At 41.2% G+C, this 18,289-nt stretch overlaps 2 protein-coding genes across 2 annotated transcripts in view; both read left to right on the forward strand.

The window, feature by feature from the left end:
• The window catches only part of stmnd1 (stathmin domain containing 1), an 8,254-nt gene extending 3,610 nt beyond the window's left edge, over positions 1-4,644 (forward strand). Inside the window, exons 2-6 of the mRNA XM_005728548.2 lie at positions 177-778; positions 1,875-2,034; positions 3,345-3,484; positions 3,982-4,113; positions 4,234-4,644. Of these exons, the coding sequence (XP_005728605.1) occupies positions 719-778; positions 1,875-2,034; positions 3,345-3,484; positions 3,982-4,113; positions 4,234-4,644 (903 nt within the window). The 5' untranslated portion in view covers positions 177-718. The remainder of the gene's footprint in view (positions 1-176; positions 779-1,874; positions 2,035-3,344; positions 3,485-3,981; positions 4,114-4,233) is intronic.
• A 3,136-nt stretch (positions 4,645-7,780) lies between these two features.
• Positions 7,781-17,069, forward strand: rbm24a (RNA binding motif protein 24a). The gene is made up of 4 exons (XM_005728409.1): positions 7,781-8,229; positions 9,380-9,503; positions 9,623-9,677; positions 16,437-17,069. The coding sequence occupies exons 1-4, from the start codon at positions 8,062-8,064 to the stop codon at positions 16,792-16,794; spliced, it is 705 nt and encodes a 234-aa protein (XP_005728466.1). The 5' UTR covers positions 7,781-8,061; the 3' UTR covers positions 16,795-17,069.
• The last annotated feature ends 1,220 nt before the right edge of the window (positions 17,070-18,289 follow it).

Consider the following 18,289-nt stretch of genomic DNA (forward strand, 5'->3'; position numbering starts at 1 on the left):
AACATTTGTGGCACTGGCGTGGCGCCCCCTGATGGACGGCGCCCTTAGCATTTGCCTATACGGCCTATGCCACGGGCCGGCCCTGCTTGCTTATTAAAAGCGTATCTTATTTGTTGATATTTGTCACTGTCCGTTCGTCTTATATTCATTTTATTTTCATGTTGTTGTTGTTTTAGGAAACGAAGGTCACACGCACTGAAACTTGGTATCTGAGTAAAAATTAATGGTAAGCGGAACAGTGTGTTGTGTTTTATGTGTCAGGGTCATGTTTTATATAATTATTTTTGGCACACTGACTCCTGGCTGAATTATTTACCAAGCCCCTCTGTTTGTGGTAATCTGGTAACATGCACGTCTAGTGATTTCTGGCACGATTATACTTTTGTAGTCGACTCTACTCCCAAACACAAGTCCGACAACAAATTTGTCATACGAGTTCATTTAAGGACGATGCAAGCACAAATTTGATCAGAAATGAACGAATTTGATCATTGTACGTAGACTTTGCAGTATCACCTCTTTGACCAGGTCAGATTTATTGTAGCAACGGCACCTAGCAACGCACGGGACCCATGGAGACTGCAGTGTCTGAGTGAAGGAATGCAAATCTACAACAGTCGATAACACATAGACAACAACAAGAAATCCAGAAAACAAAACACAGCTGGTGTTTTATGAATTTCAAGGATTGACTTCACATCGTTGCTTTAAGGTGAAAATGGGATGCATGAACTCCACGATCACCGCGGTCCAAACGCTGACAGTGAATGGAGACGAGGTAGGCTGGGTGTCCCACCACCCACTAGTAAAACCGGGGACAGGACGCTAGAGCTGGTGTTTGTTTGTGACAGTTTTTAAAGAAAATTCATAGAGGGTTGTAAGGGAAGTGAAATTTTCCTTATAGACCTTTTGAACATAGATATTTATTATGAAGTCCTCTCTCTAGCAGGGGAAAAAACATTTTGTTCCTTTTTTTGGAAAAACAGCAAGCTGAAAGACTGGTATAGCCCAACTCTCACATAAACTATAAAGTTAAGGCAACAAGGGCAGGTGCCTTCACAATGCTTCTTCTTCTGTGGTACGAACCTGAGTAATGATGGTTAAGTCCTATCAGACCAGCTTCAGATGTGTCAAGGCAAAAAGAAAAAAAAAAGTTTGGCAATATCAGTGTTAATATATCTTACTTTTTATAAAGACTAAAAGTTTGGGCTTGCTCTTAAAAGCTGAAGAAGAATCCAGTTTCGTCTCATTGCAGTTTCCCATTAATTAATTCTTAATGCAACTTTTGTTGTTGTTTTCAAAAATGGGGATTATTTATACACATATATATCTATATATATACATATATATATCATTATTATTATTATTATTATTATTATACGATTATAATAAAGAAAGAAGAGACAAATGAAAAGACACATTTTTGGTTATGTCAGTTGCAACAGATTTGATAAAAGTGGTTTCCCCTCTAAATCTCATGAATGAATTTATATTTCACATGAACCTCATAGTTGAAAAGCATTCCTTAAAAATACAATATGGGGCTCAAAGAAATCAACTTTTTATGTAGGTTTATTTCACACTGGACTTGTGAACTTGCGCAGCAAACTGTAGTTGTGTTTTATGCTGCCGGGTTAGTTTAATCAGTACCAGTGTACACTATAAGAAAATAAAAGGTGAATATGTATTTCGGTGTACTTTTTTTTTTGTAAAATGTAGCTGATTGAGACTGTGAAGTAAACCTATATGGCAAATTGATAATACGTTAACACAGATGTTACCACGACAAATTCATGTCTGTGATACCACAGGAATGATGTCAGGATTTAATAATGTCCCCTTTCTGCATTTATTTTCTGTGTCTGTGCTGTCAGGATGACACAGGAAGTAAGGTCAGCGGTCGTGGAGACTCAGCTGTGTCAAAGGGCACAGCAGACAGCGGGGTGGTGATGGAGAACAGAGAAATACCTGGTGACATACCTGGAGCAGTGCCCCGAACACTCCCTCTTCTAACATCAGAGAGCATCAAAGAAAGTGAGTGGACAGAATCACACAGGACAGTGAGTGTGTAGTCTGACTCATCAGGCTGTAGAGAAACAGCTATTTATTACTTTTCCAACTAACACTAAAGGCCATATTCTTGATCTTATCTAGTGTTCTGGTGTTACTCCTCAGAACTCTATAGCATCTGACCTTCCCATACCTGAACTGGTATCTTACTGCAGTAATAGATTCCACAGAGTTATGGATATTTTTGTTCCTTTGACTGTCTCCTTTATCCACTCTGCTCCCTGGTTCACCTCAGAATTGCCCAAGCTTGAAAATACACGTTGTCGTCTGGAACGCTTTCATACAAAGACTGGTCTTATTGTTCATAAAACTATGTATCAGGAACAAATGGGCCACTTTAAGGGTACCATGTCTACAGCTAATATTTATGGAATATATGTATGGAACATTAATCAAGTCTGGTGAATGGAATATTAGGATTTCCATGGCCTTTTTTTCAATACCAAGAAGAACAATGTCCATCAGCAGCTGGGTCTAGATAATTCCACATGTTGCACACTGTGATCTGCCTTCCTCTTTCCCAGTTTCACTCTCTCAACTGTTGAGAAAATATCTGGATTTGCTGATAAATCTTAACCTTCTACCTGTTGCCTTGACCCACTTTCCACTCAGGCAGTTATATCCTGTTTATTTTGTTCCTCTCTCACTCATTGAATAACTGACATTATCCATTTCTCCCTAATCTCTGCCTTTTTCCTTTACCTCTAGCTGTGATAATTCCAACTCTTAAGAAATCGAGTGTAGACCCATCACCTTACTGTCACCTTACTAACAGTCATCTCTATGAGCAAATTGAATCTGGTTTTCAGCACCTTCACAGTACAGACAGCCCTGGTCCTTTAAGCCCTTTAAGTCTCTCTATCTCTCCATCTCTCACCTCCAGGTCTCCATGATCTTTTGCACATCACCACTCCATCCTGTTCTCTGAGCTCCTCATCCTCTGTCATTCTCATTATACCTTCTGCACTCCTGACGACCATGGGCGTTAGAGCTGGCAACCGAGTGGCTCCTCATCTTTGGAACTCGCTCCCAAATCACATTCGGAACACTGATTCTCTCCCTCTCTCTATAACCACTGTTAAAACACATCTGTTTAAGCTTGCCTATTCCGTTTTATTTTAATTCTGTGATGTATTGACTTTTTTTTCCGATGATGTCTTCAACTGTTATTTTATCTATACTGTGATTTTGTTATTTATTTGCTTGTAAGATGTCCTTGAGTGTATAATATGTGTTTGTTTATTTCTTGTTTTTTTGTTGGTTTGTTTTTCCAGACGTACTTCTGTGGGATAATGAAATAACTGAACGCCAGAAGTCCCACAAGATCCTGGAAGAACTGCTGAATCAGGGCATCATCCCAAAGGAACAGCACAGAGAAAAGAGCAGCAGGGTTGGAGAAGCTTACAGCATCATGGTGAGTACCTGGTGTGCACAGCATGGTACGACCTTACAGGCCAGTTATCTGACAGCTTTACTGCAAATGGAGCTTTACTTTTAGTAGAAAGACGAGCACAGTGATATAAACAGGGTACATATTCTAAAAGATGCTTTTTTTTCTCAACACATCTGACAAAGGGAAATAAAAACTTTTTCCATAGCCTGACTGCTACTGTCCCTGAATCTGTGGCATCCATAATAATGCTGCGGTTCAACAAACTTTTACTAAAGAAAAAGAAAATAAGGAAGAACACCATGAACCAAGCACAAAATGCGCTGCCTGATTCCATCTTTGCCCATAAACTCATACTCATAAGCTAAACTATCCATCCATTCCATTCTGCATATTAAATTCAGGGTCACGAGTGTGGGGGGTTGGGGGCTGGAGCTTATCCCGTCTGCCATAGGGCGTGAGACGTGGTACAGACAGGTTGCCTGTCTAAAAAGTTCATTTTCTGTGTTTGTATGCATCAGCTGGACGACAATGAAGGTGCCTGGCGCAGGCCTCCTGCCAGACTGGAGTCTCTGAAGGTGAAGAAAGCTCAGAAGCTACACACCAGAGAAGAGTTTGAAGAGAAGATTCGGCTGGCTGAAGAGAGACGCAAGGTGCCGTGTCTGCATGACCATTTTCCCCAACACCTCAGCTCTGTCATGTCTTTTGGTTTGTTTTGTTTTTTACCAGAGTTTTCTTAAAAAAAAAATCTTGCACTCTCCACTCTCTTTCAGTTAAAAGAAGATAAACTCAAGATGCGTTTAAGGAGCAAGTCTGCACGTGTCCGTGTCCCCGCCATCATCTCCAGCACCGAGAAAGACAAAGACACGCCCATCACCCCTGTGGAGACGCTAGCGGCACCACATCCCAGCCAGGTGATGCGTGAGGCTGCAGAGGGAGGAGAGTGGGTGAGAGAGGATGGAGATGGCAAAAGGGAGTGCGAGGAAGAGGCGAAGAAGGCAGGGAAGAGAGAAAGGAGAGAGGAGGGAGGAGATCACCGAGGGGAGGGTGCAGAGAGGGAAGTTGAGCGTAGAGAAAAGGAAGAAGAAGAAGAGATGACCCAGGTGCAAGAGTTCACAGCCTCAGGGGAGCTGGAGTGTGATTCTAGCTTCCAACATGCAGATGACAAAGAAGAAGTATTTTAAACTATTGCACAAATCAGCCATCAATCAGCACAAGGGGGTACGGGAAGAGAAACTAAGCCAAAAATACATTCATTTTGCACAGTTGAGAGTTGTTTAAGCTTGTAAAATAAATGTATTAGCAATGTGTACAATGTATATTTAATGTGTGATTGAACTTAATGTTGAAGCTGTGAAGGTTTGCAGAAGAAAAACATGAAAGCACATTGGAACATGAGGGTTTTCCATTAAATTCAGCGCATTTTACCTCACTGAACACTTTAATAAAGATTAATTGATGCACTTCATACCAAAAGACCAAATCGATTTTTGTGAGTGCTTTTGGTTGTTTGGTCTTTGTTTGTTTTTTTCACTATAACTGAGAGAAATTGCTGTGTTATCCTCTCACGTTGCTGTGAAGGTTGTACTCTGTGCAGCTGTTCTGTTGGACATAAGGTGGCACTGTTTCAGTGGGTTAAATGTGTGCTGCAGCTTGTCTTATAGAAGAATTAGCGCACCTCTTCTATAAGACAAGCCATGAGTGCTTTTGGCAACATATGAGGAAGGGCTTGGTGTAAAAAGATGTGTTTAAGGCAAAGTAGGAAATCCCCATTTTCTCGTTTTTTATGGTTCAGAGAGTGTGTGAAAAACAAGTGTGTGATCAGTCATTTATTACAATCCATAAAATGTAAAAGCTTTAGAGGTTAACCACAAAAAAAACCAGAACATCAAAACATATTTTTGAATGAGAGGTTAGGGCTGAAACCTAAGTGTGACTGCTGTGGCCATTCAGCTGTTTCCTTGACCTTTGACCTTCAACTTTCCTTTGCCTGACTGGCAAATGATTGACAGATATTTTAAGTTTTAATTTCTCTAAAAACAGCCAATATGGAAACAGCATTTACAAAGTGGACTTAATGTTTGCAGTGGTTCAAGGTTCCTGGTGATAAAGAATAAATGAAGCTTTCATTGGGGGGCGGCATATTGTTAGAGGATTCAGACTAGTCAGCATGCTGCAGAGACAATAAGAGCATGCAACCTAACCGGATCCCCATTGTTGAGCTTGAGAAACCTGATATCAATCCCCCTTTATTCTGACTTTTAAGGGCGTGTGGCTGCATTAATAAAACAGCAAGTGAACGGAGACACGGCAGAAAGGCGCTTTATCAGGTTGCATTTCATTGTGATGTGACGTCCTGCAGGTGGAGGTGACAGCAACACTGGCTCTTGTCATTCTTTTAGCTGGAAGAAGACAGATTTTGGTTGGAGGTGAATAAAAACGCAATTAGTAATCTTTACTGATCTGTGTTTCATAAAGTTTAGACTGGTCATCAGTGGCTTCCCACATAGGAATGAACAGCACTTGGTAATGCTCCCACCGTAAATGTATCTGCTCACTGTAGGATAGATGTACGTATGTAGGCCAGCTCACAGAAGTGAGGCACCATGAATGATTAATAGAAGAGTTCACTCTCACATTACCGGAGTTGAATTAGCTCTTCTGGGCTGTTCGGGAGGATATTGAGAGATGCAGCAGTATGGCCTCATCTGACACTGACACCTCTGTTTCAAACTTTTTACGCTGGACTAATGACCTTTCCACTCAAGAAGCAACACAATTAAGACTCTCTAAAGACATACCCCTCACGTATTGTGCATGACTTCTTTCTTTACTTATTTATTCAACAGGGACAGGCATGCCATTAAACAGCAATACACCAAAAATATAAGATGCAAGCGCCAGATTATACCAAACTACTAATTCACATCTGTAGTCCCAGCCATTCAAGCTGGACTGTGAATCTTCTCAGAGGATTTTCAAAGGTGTTGATCTGCTGTTTATAAAAGGGCTGAACTCTTTTTCCCCATTCTAATTGTGAATAAATAAATAAAGTTTATTCTATAAATGTAAAATATCTAAAACTGTATTTGCAATAAACTGTCAAAACTAAAAGATTGCCAGTAGAAAGTGAGTATGGTTTACTTGAGTTTAAAGTTAGTGCTATTTGTTCATTGTGAGTCCAAAGTACTTAAAATAACTTTATTTTTCTGAGAGATCACTTCCTAATTAATCAGTTCAGCTCACATATTAGTTGACATTAGTTCAACTGAGAACTAAAACACTGTGGAGGGTGAAAAAAAAACCCCCAAACATCCAAATTATTTTTCACTTGAGCTGTTCCTGAGTCACAGGTACTTTTTGTGCCAAACGTATCATCAGTAGTGGTGTGCGGATCGATACTGAAATATCGATTCTTCCGATACCAGCAATTTATGTTCTAGAATCGATTCTCATATTATAATATCGATATTTTAGTACTCTGGGGTAAATTTGTAGTTTTTCCATTAAAATGAACGCAGTGGAAAGAAACTATACAATTCGGATCGTCTAATTCGGAAGGAACTACTTCCTCTTACGCCTTTCATAGTCATATGCGGAATACGGCTGTATAAATGTGTCGCAGCCCCTGGCATTCACACTCACAACAATGGCTGAGCGCAAACAGAGTCCTGTGTGGACACGTTGTTGTGGCAACACCACTGACCTCGTCAAACACCTCTGAGTAAATCACATCACAGAATATGATAAGCTTATGTTGAGGCGAACAGAAGAGGAGGACAGGGACAGGTGCTGCTAGGGCGAGACCGACGTCTCTCGCAGAGTCCTTTGCTGCAGGCAGGCAACATGCTCAAATAGCGCACAACATCAGTTTTTTTTTATTTCTATATATGATTATTCTGCATTATTAAGCAATAAAAACAAGTTGTCTGATGTCCTCTAATCATTATGAAGCAATGTGGTTATGTTATTATTACAATTACATAATACAATTATATATTGTATTATGAAATGCAATGAAACATTAAGTTTTTGTACAGAGTATCGGTATCGGATCAGTATCGCTGATACCACCCTGAATTTTGCTTGGTATCGGATCGGAAAGGAAATCAGTGGTATCGCACATCACTAATCATCAGTAGAATCGGTTTTTGTTGGGCCCTGATGGTTCATTAAACGCGGATCTTTGTGGTGAAGGAGCTCCAATGTTTCACACTGAGCCGCACTTCCCAGCTGTTTGTGCACGCTGGTGGGAGGAACTAAAAAGTGGGTGGAGTTAGAGGCAACGCATTTAGGAATGGGTCCCAAACCTATTTAGTTAGACGGCAGAGTTACCAAGAAGAGCTGGAAACACCTGCTGGTATCTTTGGGACAATCCGCTCCATATTTCTACCCTCTTACTGTCGAACTTAAATCTACCTCCAGGCTTCTTTTGTCTTCTTTTCTCCTCTGAAAAACTTTAGAGCCAACTGATCTCTCACTTTCTCTCTCTCTCTCTTTCTCTATCTCTCTAGTCATCCAAAGTATTATCCATAAGGAGACATTGCACTACTACTATATTTTTTTATAGTTTCTATTTATTGTATTTTTTTGCACTAACGATGCACACCACGCAAAAGGACACGACCTATACGAAGATCTTTGTTGGGGGTCTTCCCTACCACACCACGGATTCCAGTCTCAGGAAATATTTTGAAGTTTTTGGTGAGATTGAAGAAGCAGTGGTCATTACCGACAGGCAGACCGGCAAGTCTAGAGGTTATGGATTTGTAAGTATCACTCAGTAACACCACAGCTTTCCACAGGAGTTTATATGCGTCTATTCGTTCCAGAAATTCGTGTCACCACGTTTCTTCTGTTAAGGCTCGCTTCTGTTGCTGTCTTGCACAACACCATGACTAGCATTGATATATCTGTGGGTCACGGGTTGTTTATGTTTTGATAAGCAGCTCCTGCTTAAATTTGTCACTGGCTTCTGTTGCAATCTCGCACCCACCAACTTGTTGCGCGCTGGTATGCGCCCCGACACGCATTTTTTTAAGGAGCTGTTCACACAGTGGCAGCTGCGGTGGGTTGAAAGAAAACTCTCGATTATGTCTTGATATTGTAGAGCAGGTTTTTCGAAACGGTCACAGTTTCTTCCTCTTAGGGTAGTTTACACCGTCTTGCTGAGACTTGTCATCAAACCTGAGAACCAAAGTGTTTAATGTTTTTGGTTTGTTTAGGGGGGGGGGTTGGAGACGAGCAACCATCTACTCACGGTTATTCAATAATAAATCTCTTTATTTGTATATATACATATAGTTTGACTAAGCTGACCTTCATATACATGTAAGAGAATTATCCAAAAAGAGAATTATGGAAGCCAAGCCTGAGCCTTTATTTAAGTAACCTAATTTTATTCTTATCTACCCTTGATTTAATCAAATATTTACGTTTGTGTGCTGGGATCAACGTTTAACTTCACGTTTGCTTAGATCCTCTCTTTACTGCTCTTTCTAAATCATCTTTCTTTTTTTATTTACCTTTACTTTATTGTCTCCCAAATAATGTTTATGGTCAAGCTCACACGAATCCCTCTGATTAGAATTAAAGGCTGTAAAAGGAGAACTGAGGGCTTTGGTTTGGTTGTGGTGGTCAGCCTGGCTACCGTTCACTGCTGATAAGTTTCATCACATCCACACGAGGGTGATAAATGTGTGTGTGCTGTCAAATACCTGCCACTGTCAGTGATGGCCACACAGGCGCACACAGAAGGAGGCCTCTGTGCGCACACACACACACCCACACACACACACACACACACACTTATACTTCTTTGAAACATGTGGTTTCCCTCTTTCTTACAAGCTCCAATCATTATTGAACCCTCAACTGCCTTTAAAAACATCCTCAGCTCTTCGTTTATCCTCCTCTCAGGTGACGATGGCAGACCGTGCAGCCGCAGATCGGGCCTGCAAGGACCCCAACCCGATCATCGATGGCAGGAAGGCCAACGTCAACCTGGCATACCTGGGTGCCAAGCCTCGGGTGATGCAGCCAGGTAAGACCAGCCAGTAGGATGTTTGTTTGTACCTCAGGGTTTGAATCTTAAATATAATTTCAAGTTGTTGTTGCTAGAAGTCAGTTTTTGTCTGTATTTGAAGTTATTTTGTCTTGCAGGTTTTACCTTCGGTGTTCCCCAGATTCACCCAGCATTCATCCAAAGGCCTTATGGGTAAGGACTAACAAGTCGACATGTATTCATTTCCTTGAATAAATGATGACTAATCATCAGAGTTGGAATGTAAGCTATAAATACACCTTTTCTTCCCCAATGATTGTCCACCCAAAAAAAAAACCTCCAGTCAAAACTGCTTTTCCTAAGTTCGACTGTTTGCAGAAATACGTGTGAGTGTAAATACATTCTTGTGTGAGTGTGCTGAGTGGACAGTGATGGAAACTTTACAGCCTCACTCAATGTTATCTATCTTTCTCTGGTTCGACAGGCTCGCTCTCGGTTAAGCTAACTGTGCTGGTTTGTGGAATAGTTCTGATCAGAGAAAAGGAATTACCTGTAGACTCAAACGCACACAAACAAGCTCTCAAAATGGTGATTACAGATGCATGTACGTGGGTTTCGTTTGGACTTCTTTTTCATTTTATTTAAATAGAACTTAGCTTTGTGTGCCGTTATGAAGTGGTGTTGTTAGCTAAACCGTGTGCTTTCTTTACTTTAGTGATAAAAAAAAGTAAAAGAAAAGAAAAACTGGACTGATTGTTGTTTTTGTGGGGTGTTCTTTTTCCTTTTTGTGGAAGCGTGTCTACTTTGCAGAGGAGAAGATTTTTTTTAAATTATTATTATTATCATTGCTTTTAGCTTGTGGTTGATCTGTTTTGTTTAACAGGATGTGCTGTTACATGTTTCTTTCTCCTCCTTCTGGCTGTCTTGTTTGAGTGAGTGGTGACTTTTCTGTGTGGAGTTTCTTTCTTTCACCCTTGCCCCCCCACCCCACACTTTCCCCTCAAAATAACAAAGCCTATCACTGCTTGCGTGTGCTCAGTGCATCTTCCTGCTGTTTCTTACATTAACACAACACGGCAGAGACCAACTTACTGTGAAATGACCTCTTGTGGTCTCTCAGTCTCCTTTTCTTCGCACTATTGGGAGATGCGAATGTCTTATGAATGAACCGAAAGCATCCCAGTTAAAATGTGAGCTTATATGCGTCTGACTACACCTGAACATACGGGGGTTATGGGGTCTCACTGTGCATCTGCACACATCCACATGCACCCAGCTCAAGTCAGTCAGCACCAAAGTCTCCACTGTGACACAAACAAATGTCTGGATGTCTCTTTTTCTATCTCTTATTCTCTCAGAGCGAGCTTTCGTCACATGGGCTCGTGGTGTTAAGGAAAACAAGCGCACCCATTGTGCCACACAAAGCCCTGAATGCTGACAATGCAGTCGCATGAAGCTGAGCTGTGTGTGTGTCTGTGTTAGGGGGTCCAGTGAGGGTGCACGAGCTGTCGCTGTGTGTCATGTAAGAGCAGGGAAGAGCCCATTTAAACAGGGTCATGTGAGTGTGTTAGGGGCCGGCCTAACATATAGCCTTTAACTCTTTATCCCCGTTAAGTCGACTTTTGACGTCGCCTCTGTACACTTAATGACAGGTTTTTACACATCAGCATATTTCAATAAAGGCATGGTTAGGCAAAAAGAGTTAACCTCCTTGGACCTGGTGTCCAAATATTTGGACATCACATTTTGGGTTATTTAGACCAAAATACTCAATTTTGCTCTACAAGGGCCTGATGTCCACTTACGAGGACATTATACTGCTGCTGTTCTATCAAATTTTTAAACAAATATCCTCATATGTGGCTCTCATTTTTCTTAAAAACAAAAATAAGATAAAAAAAATAAAATCGGGCAATTCTTTGTTTTTACATTCATCGGGCCCCAATATGCCCAAATATCAAAGAGAAATGAAAAATGCACGCCATGGAAGAGTTTGGGTCTTAGGACGTTAATATGAATTTGTACAAGTTATGAATCATACATGACTCATATCTGAAGAAATGTAAGCACACTGTTAATCTATGAAAGCAAATTACAGACAGAAGTCTTTTTCCATGTACAATGGAATTAAGTCCAGATTTTAGTGAAGAAAATTTACTTAATTAAATGGTATTTTCCCCACAGTGGCTTTCAAAATCCAAAAAGGATGTCAATGTGGCTGTCCTCTGATAGTCCTGTGAGCAGATAGGCTTGCATAAACTGGCGGCAGTGTCGTCTTTTTTCCTTTTTTTCACATACCTGGTGAGGTTGGGAGGTGAATTCCAAAAGGGAATTTAGCATGACCCACTCCAGGGACAGCGGCTGGTGGGGAGAATTCACGAACATGTGTCAGGCTCCAACCCTGTCACTTCACCTTCAGTTTGAACATGGTGCAGAGAAAGTTAAGAGCTAGCCAATCAAATCATCTTTACAGTTGACCCCCACCTGTTTGCGGTTTTTCTGGATTTTCTGTGGAACTAACTGATTTTATTTTCACGACAAAATACATTTTTTATGATTAAAAAAGAAGGTGTGTTTCTCAACATGGGGAAATGGCATCAGCAGACACGGGGGCGGCTACAAAATATCCCAAGACCTTCAAATGTTTTAGGATGATAGTTTATGGTATATATGGTGTTTGAACTATTTAAATAGGCAGTTATAAGCATTTTTAGAGCGGTCTCAAGTGTTTGGTATTTGGTATTTGCAGCTGGTTGTGGCCCTTAGCCCCAGCAAATACTGGGGGTCAGCTGTATTAAAATGATCCACCAAAGCGTTAACTGAGAGAACAACTTGGTTGCCTGTGCAGTTCAGTATTACATAAAAGAAGTTGCTGTGAAAAATCAGCCTGGTGTATATATACAAAGAAGCTAGTGTGGCTAATGCTAATCGCTAACTGATGCTTGGCCAGATTTCCTTGTAATGATTAGCTATTATCGCTATGGCGATCGCACCAGCAAAGATATCCCCCCAGCTGAGGAAATGTAACTGTGTGAATAGGGTTGTCATAGTATTAAAATTTCAAACTTGGGAAGATTTTGACCACATCCTGCAACAGCAGAAGTAATGGCAAAGAAGTCATATCTCAAAAACTGTTTAATACTTAAGTGTTGTTGAAAATGAAGATTCAGTGACCTCTTTAAAACGTGCTGTTCAGTGTTATGAATGTTAACTACTTCAGCTGTTAGTAACGGTAGGAGCTAGTTCAGTGCCTGCCTGGAGACCACTGTTGTTGTGATTTGTTGTGACTATATAAATAAAACTGGATTGAATACAAGCGTCACAAAGCGAGCTCAGGGGAGGCAGAAACCTGCTGTGGAGCAGAAGACCTCGTAAACAGATTAGAAGAAAAGCTGCAACGAGTAAACAATTAAACCTCATGACTTTCTGGCTGCATTCTTCCTCCACTTGCCCCACTTTGTGTTGTTTCTGTCCTTGTCCCCACAAATATGTGGAGACATACACTTCTACTCTATCCGCAAGGGACTCTGCAGAGAGTCTGTTTTTAACACAATAACAGTAACTATATGCAACAGATATCCATCTTCTTCAGGGAGCTCCAGAGATGTAAGGCAGCCATTGAGGAAAATTTACATTCATAACCTTTGAGTACATCACACTGCTCGGATTAAGTTCCAATATCCACATAAACACCAGACCTTAATAAATTACCTTCCATGTAAACAGCTGACCCGAAGTCTTCAGTCTGATTTAGAGAAATACTAGTGTGTAACTGCAGCCACGATCTCCACAGCAGGGAATAAATTTGTTAGAAGTAAACTCAAAGTGAGAGAGGCTTAGGATGAAAGCTCCGGTGAAAGATACAATTCACAAATCACAAACGTGGCAAACAGCGTCCTCTCTTCCTTTTGAAATGAATCAAAGAACCTCTTTAGATTGATGGTCCCTTGAAGTCACTTCAGCACTGAAGTTTGCATTTTCACAATTTTTTTTAAAGAGACAAACGATCACAGCTGAACATCCTTTTACATCCAGCGGCTCAAAAACTGAAGTTCTCCTCTGCACGCTCAGAAGATGTATCTGTGCTGCTGCTGTTGCTGTTAATACGTCCACACAGAGTGACTGGTGAAGGTTTCGCACAGTAACTTTATCCAGGTAGCCATCTGTGTTTGGATTATGACTATGTTACAAATATTTAAGTGCATCAGAATCACAGTCAGCTTGGTCGTAACAACTCTTTAAATTAGGAAATGTTTGTGACGTCAACCTCTCGCACTTTGATAACGAACAAGTCCACATGGCAGACAGCATGCAGGCTGGAAGACAACCTTTATTTAGCCTTGAACTTTATTGACTACTGGGACCTTCCAATAAAGAAACGCACACACAGGAACAGTCAGACCAGCATACCTGCACAAATCAGCTACATATACTTGGAATAGACTGGGATAACTTAAATGCTCTTATTTTATGACCATCTGCACAGAGAAAAACCGTTTTTAGTTTGTTTATTTTAATGAGGCAGAGCTTTGCTTCCTATGGCCGAAAACACAACTTATGCTATGTGTATATCTGTGTGTGTTATTCAGTCTATACCAACTTATACAGCTCAGCACCACCAGTATCTTGTAATACAGATTTAATAATGTAACTGCAATAAGATCTAGGAGTCAGACAAATATTAGAAAGTGTGCGCAAAGATGTGAATATCACATTATGAGATTATTAGATTTGCTGTCTTGCACAATGCATTTTCAGAGCACAGCACTGTATGCTTGCATAGTGCTTAGATTATCGAATTATATTATTATAGATCTAGTACTAACATGAGATCTGAAGTCCTGTTAGGGGCTTATTTGCTGTGCTTTTCACACAGAGCACCTGTGGGTCAGCTGCTGCCTTTTTAACTGATTAATTCAAATCCTGGCATCAACTGTGCAAACAGAGTTACAATGTGTTTGTTGATCGGTACACTCAAACCACCCCCCCAAAAACTCAACAAACATGAAGTAGTAACTTTGAGTAAAATGCAACTGAAATATATAAAAGGTTTCTTTATTAAAATAATTAACAATTAAGGATAATTTGCTTGGTATAAACTGAATGAATGCCAATTAAGTAAATTTCATTGAACCAGAATCCCTTAATTATACTCATGTAACAAAATTAAATGGAAAACTTACACTTAATTAATTAGTTGATTTGTTTTTTGGGGGGTTTTTTTGAGCGTGTTAGACCAGCAAATACTTGCACAACTGAGCAGTCGAGCAGTGGGCGAATCTTCCACGCCTGTCATATGACGTTTTTCCTCTCTTGATAATTCAGTGATTTCACACGAGATAACAGCCTGTAAACATCTCTCTGCACCACTGCTGCTATTTTTTTTTTTTATTAGGCCAGTAAAATATCTAAAGCCTTACTGAGCCCACTGAGTTTCTTTAGTGCCACTTTCAAAGTGAGTTTTTCGAATCACATGATACTGAAAATGCTGCTTCAGAAGGTTTTCTAATTAGTTTAACTCTGAAAAAAAAACAAAGAATCTTTTCAGGATAGAAATTTTCTTACCAGCCTTCAAAAATGCTCTTATGTGGGTATCTTTAGCAACAGCAACACCATCCCTTCACATTTCCACCCCTTTGCTTTTCACGTCTTTTTTCAGTTGAGTGATTGTGCTGTGCCCTCGTCATGGTTGTTGCTTTTGTGAAATGTTTTTTTCCTATATATCCTCCTCTCTGACACTTTGCTCTTTATGTTCTCTCCTGTTTTTCCTGGTCCACTGTTTTCGGTTGGGATGTGGATTGGATTTGGATAATGGAGTGCTCACAATAGGGTTGCCACGATAGATCCCACTTTTTTTTTTAAACTTTCTGATCGTTTTCTCTCTCAATCCAGACGATAAAGTGACCACCTGATATCCACTGATTGTGCAGATTTTTCCTCAACAGATTTAACAGCAATCGTTATTTAAAGTTAGATGTGCGGCTGTTACTGGAATTCTGTTTTCTCACTTCGTTTGAGTTCAATTCGAGGAGAGGGGATATCAAAAAAGCAACATTTCTTATTTTTGCTTCTTACTAAAAAAGTTGATTTTTCACTTCTCTCATTCAGAATGGTGTAGATTATAAAAACTCCCTTCCTGCTTGCTGTGCAGCTGAGTTTCCAGACCTTATAGAGACTAGGGGCTGGGATAAGGCTATGTCATGGAGGGCAGAATGTGCTCATTGTTCAGAATTGTTTATTTAATCGAAACATCCCTCTCAGTGCAGAGCCTAGTCCCAGCTCCCCCCACAGCCTCCGTGGCTCATTGTCCCGACAGAGAGGGGGAAATGGCCAGCAGCGTCCCTTTTTAAAACTGTCCAGCTGTCAAAGTGGCAGTGACATTTTCACAAAGCTTCCCTGGGCTCATCTACTCTGTTCACACACACACACCCCACCCCCTGCCACTGTAAGCCACCCGAACCCCGCTGCCCCTGCTCTCCCTCCAGCAGGCAGGGGACAGCACCAGAGTTAATGTACAAATTGACCATCAGATGAGCTGCAAGGCTACAAATCTCAACCCTCTTCTTTCTCTTTTGTCTCCACAACGCAAACTCAAACATACCCCTCATGCTCTGCCTCATAGAGAAGATGATGTCAGTACTTCATCCAGATGTAATCATACGAAAGTTGGTTTTTTTTAATTAAGAAGGGAAACAAAGAAAAAAAAAGTCTGGGTGTTGAAAGATTTTCTCATGTTCTAGTCTTCTTTTCTAGTCAAACTTTTTCTATTTTGGCAACCCTATATTGTTCTAATCCTTACTAGCAGGCATTTTCTTGCTCTTCTTGACTGGTGAACTGGACTGGGTCTGGGTGGTGGGAGGGCGCTTGGCCTTAGTGTGGTGGAGTTGGGTTTTTGGGGGGTTGGGTCTTACTGTCTTTTTAATGTTTGGCACTGAATCAAACAACTGTCACATCTGTGTGTTTCTCCCACAGCATCCCGGCCCACTATGTGTATCCTCAGGCCTTCGTTCAGCCTAGTGTGGTCATCCCTCATGTGCAGCCTGCAGCCGCTGCGCCTCCCACTGCCTCATCCCCCTACATCGACTACACCGGAGCCGCCTATGCACAGTATTCTGCTGCAGCAGCCAACGCTGCTGCCGCTGCCGCCGCCGCTTACGAGCAATACCCTTACACCGCCTCCCCAGCGGCCACAGGCTACGTGGCCACTGCCGGATACGGCTATGCTGTCCAGCAACCTTTGGCCACCGCTGCCCCGGGCTCAGCCGCTGCTGCAGCTGCAGCCTTTGGCCAGTACCAGCCTCAGCAATTGCAAGCTGACCGCATGCAATAGCAGGTCTTGCAAGTGCTGGACATGCAGAACAAGAAGGAGGCCCACCCCAGCTACAGCTGATCTGTTAAAAAAAAAGAAAAAAAGAGGGAGTGGCGTTAAGGGTGTGGCGTGTCAACAGCTCAAAAGCAGAGTTGCTTTAAAAAGGTGATGATGATGATGATGATGATGGTGATGGTGATGATGGTGAGGTGGGAACTTTTTACAGTAACTTTTCAACTTGCTGTGCTTCAACCAAAAAAATGAAAAAAGAGAAAATGAAAAAAAGCCGCAGGACAAATAATGAAAATGGTTTTCTATTATTATTATCATTATTGTTGTTGTTGTTGTTATTACCATGATTATTATTATCATTACTATTATCATTGTAGTACAGTACTTATTTTTAGAGATCCAGGAACTAATCCCTGTGGTTGGTATAGGTCCTATTGCTGTCTTTAACGTTAGTTTTTAGGAAAATACTCCTTTTTTTCCTCTTGTTAGGTTATTTAATGCCCTCATAACATTTATATTTATTATTTGCTATTATTAAACACTGAGGGCTCTGCTTGTTCTTTTTGTCTTTTCAAGTGCATTTTTGGAAGTTGATATTTTCTGATAATCAGGGAAATGGAACGGTTTCCACTGTGTTAGCTATTATTTTGTGTGACTCGCCGTGTCACAAACATTTGAAGAACTACCTTATTATCTTCCTGATGCTGAATGTCCCTTTTTTTTTTAAACTCTGTGTCTCTCAACCTCTTGACCTATGCAAAGCAAACAAATCACCATGAGACAAAGAAACAAAGAAAAGAAACTGAAAATGTCATCAACTCTGACTTGATTCTTGGACTGAAAAAAAGGGGGGACTTGGCAAATAAAACAAAGGCACTGACAAAAGGAGAGAGACTGAAAAATGGCTTCGGACAATGAGAAACACTAAATCTGTTGCTTTTCCACGTTTCGCTCATATGTAAACTGACACATACATCCAGAGCTGCACACATAGCAGTCAAAGACAAAGGCAAGCGCAGTCGTGCTTCTCTCTGGCTCTGCTTTTGAGAGAAGCAGAAAGAGGGAGAGCAGCAGCAGCTGCTGGTGGTGGGGGGGGGGTTGGACAGAGCCAGCTCCAGCGCCACACAGACGGATCACTCTGGAAAGAACGCTTCACTTGTGCTCGTTTGTTGAGTTGTCACATTTTAATCCCCGGCCGAGCCCTTTGGGAACCAACTTTAACCCCCACCCCCACCCCACTCGACTCATCCTCCACCCCGGTCATTCAGCACTGCCCCCATCAGCATTTCCACCTCTGTGCTGCTGTAGTCAGGTACGCACTCACAAACACTTTCACCAAAGCCACCCCGACAACTGGCCTGCCTCATGTCTGTCAAGAACACCAGGTGGGGTGGGAGGATGTGGGTTTCCTCTTTGACGTCGTGTTGGTCTCTCTTAAATGTGCCTTACATTTTTACTGCTATTTAAGAGAGAAAAAAACTAAAAAAAAAAAAAAAAAGAGATA

This window comes from Pundamilia nyererei, unplaced genomic scaffold (assembly GCF_000239375.1).
Source record: "Pundamilia nyererei isolate P.nyererei 1_Seehausen unplaced genomic scaffold, PunNye1.0 scaffold00028, whole genome shotgun sequence".
In the NCBI taxonomy this organism is placed as follows: domain Eukaryota; kingdom Metazoa; phylum Chordata; class Actinopteri; order Cichliformes; family Cichlidae; genus Pundamilia; species Pundamilia nyererei.

Excerpts from the sequence above, each read along its gene's own strand:
- rbm24a (XM_005728409.1), top strand. The coding sequence starts at position 8,062 with ATGCACACCACGCAAAAGGACACGACCTATACGAAGATCTTTGTTGGG. Across the intron at positions 8,230-9,379 it reads AGTCTAGAGGTTATGGATTT|GTGACGATGGCAGACCGTGC; the intron begins GTAAGTATCACT and ends TCCTCCTCTCAG. Across the intron at positions 9,504-9,622 it reads GCCTCGGGTGATGCAGCCAG|GTTTTACCTTCGGTGTTCCC; the intron begins GTAAGACCAGCC and ends TTTGTCTTGCAG.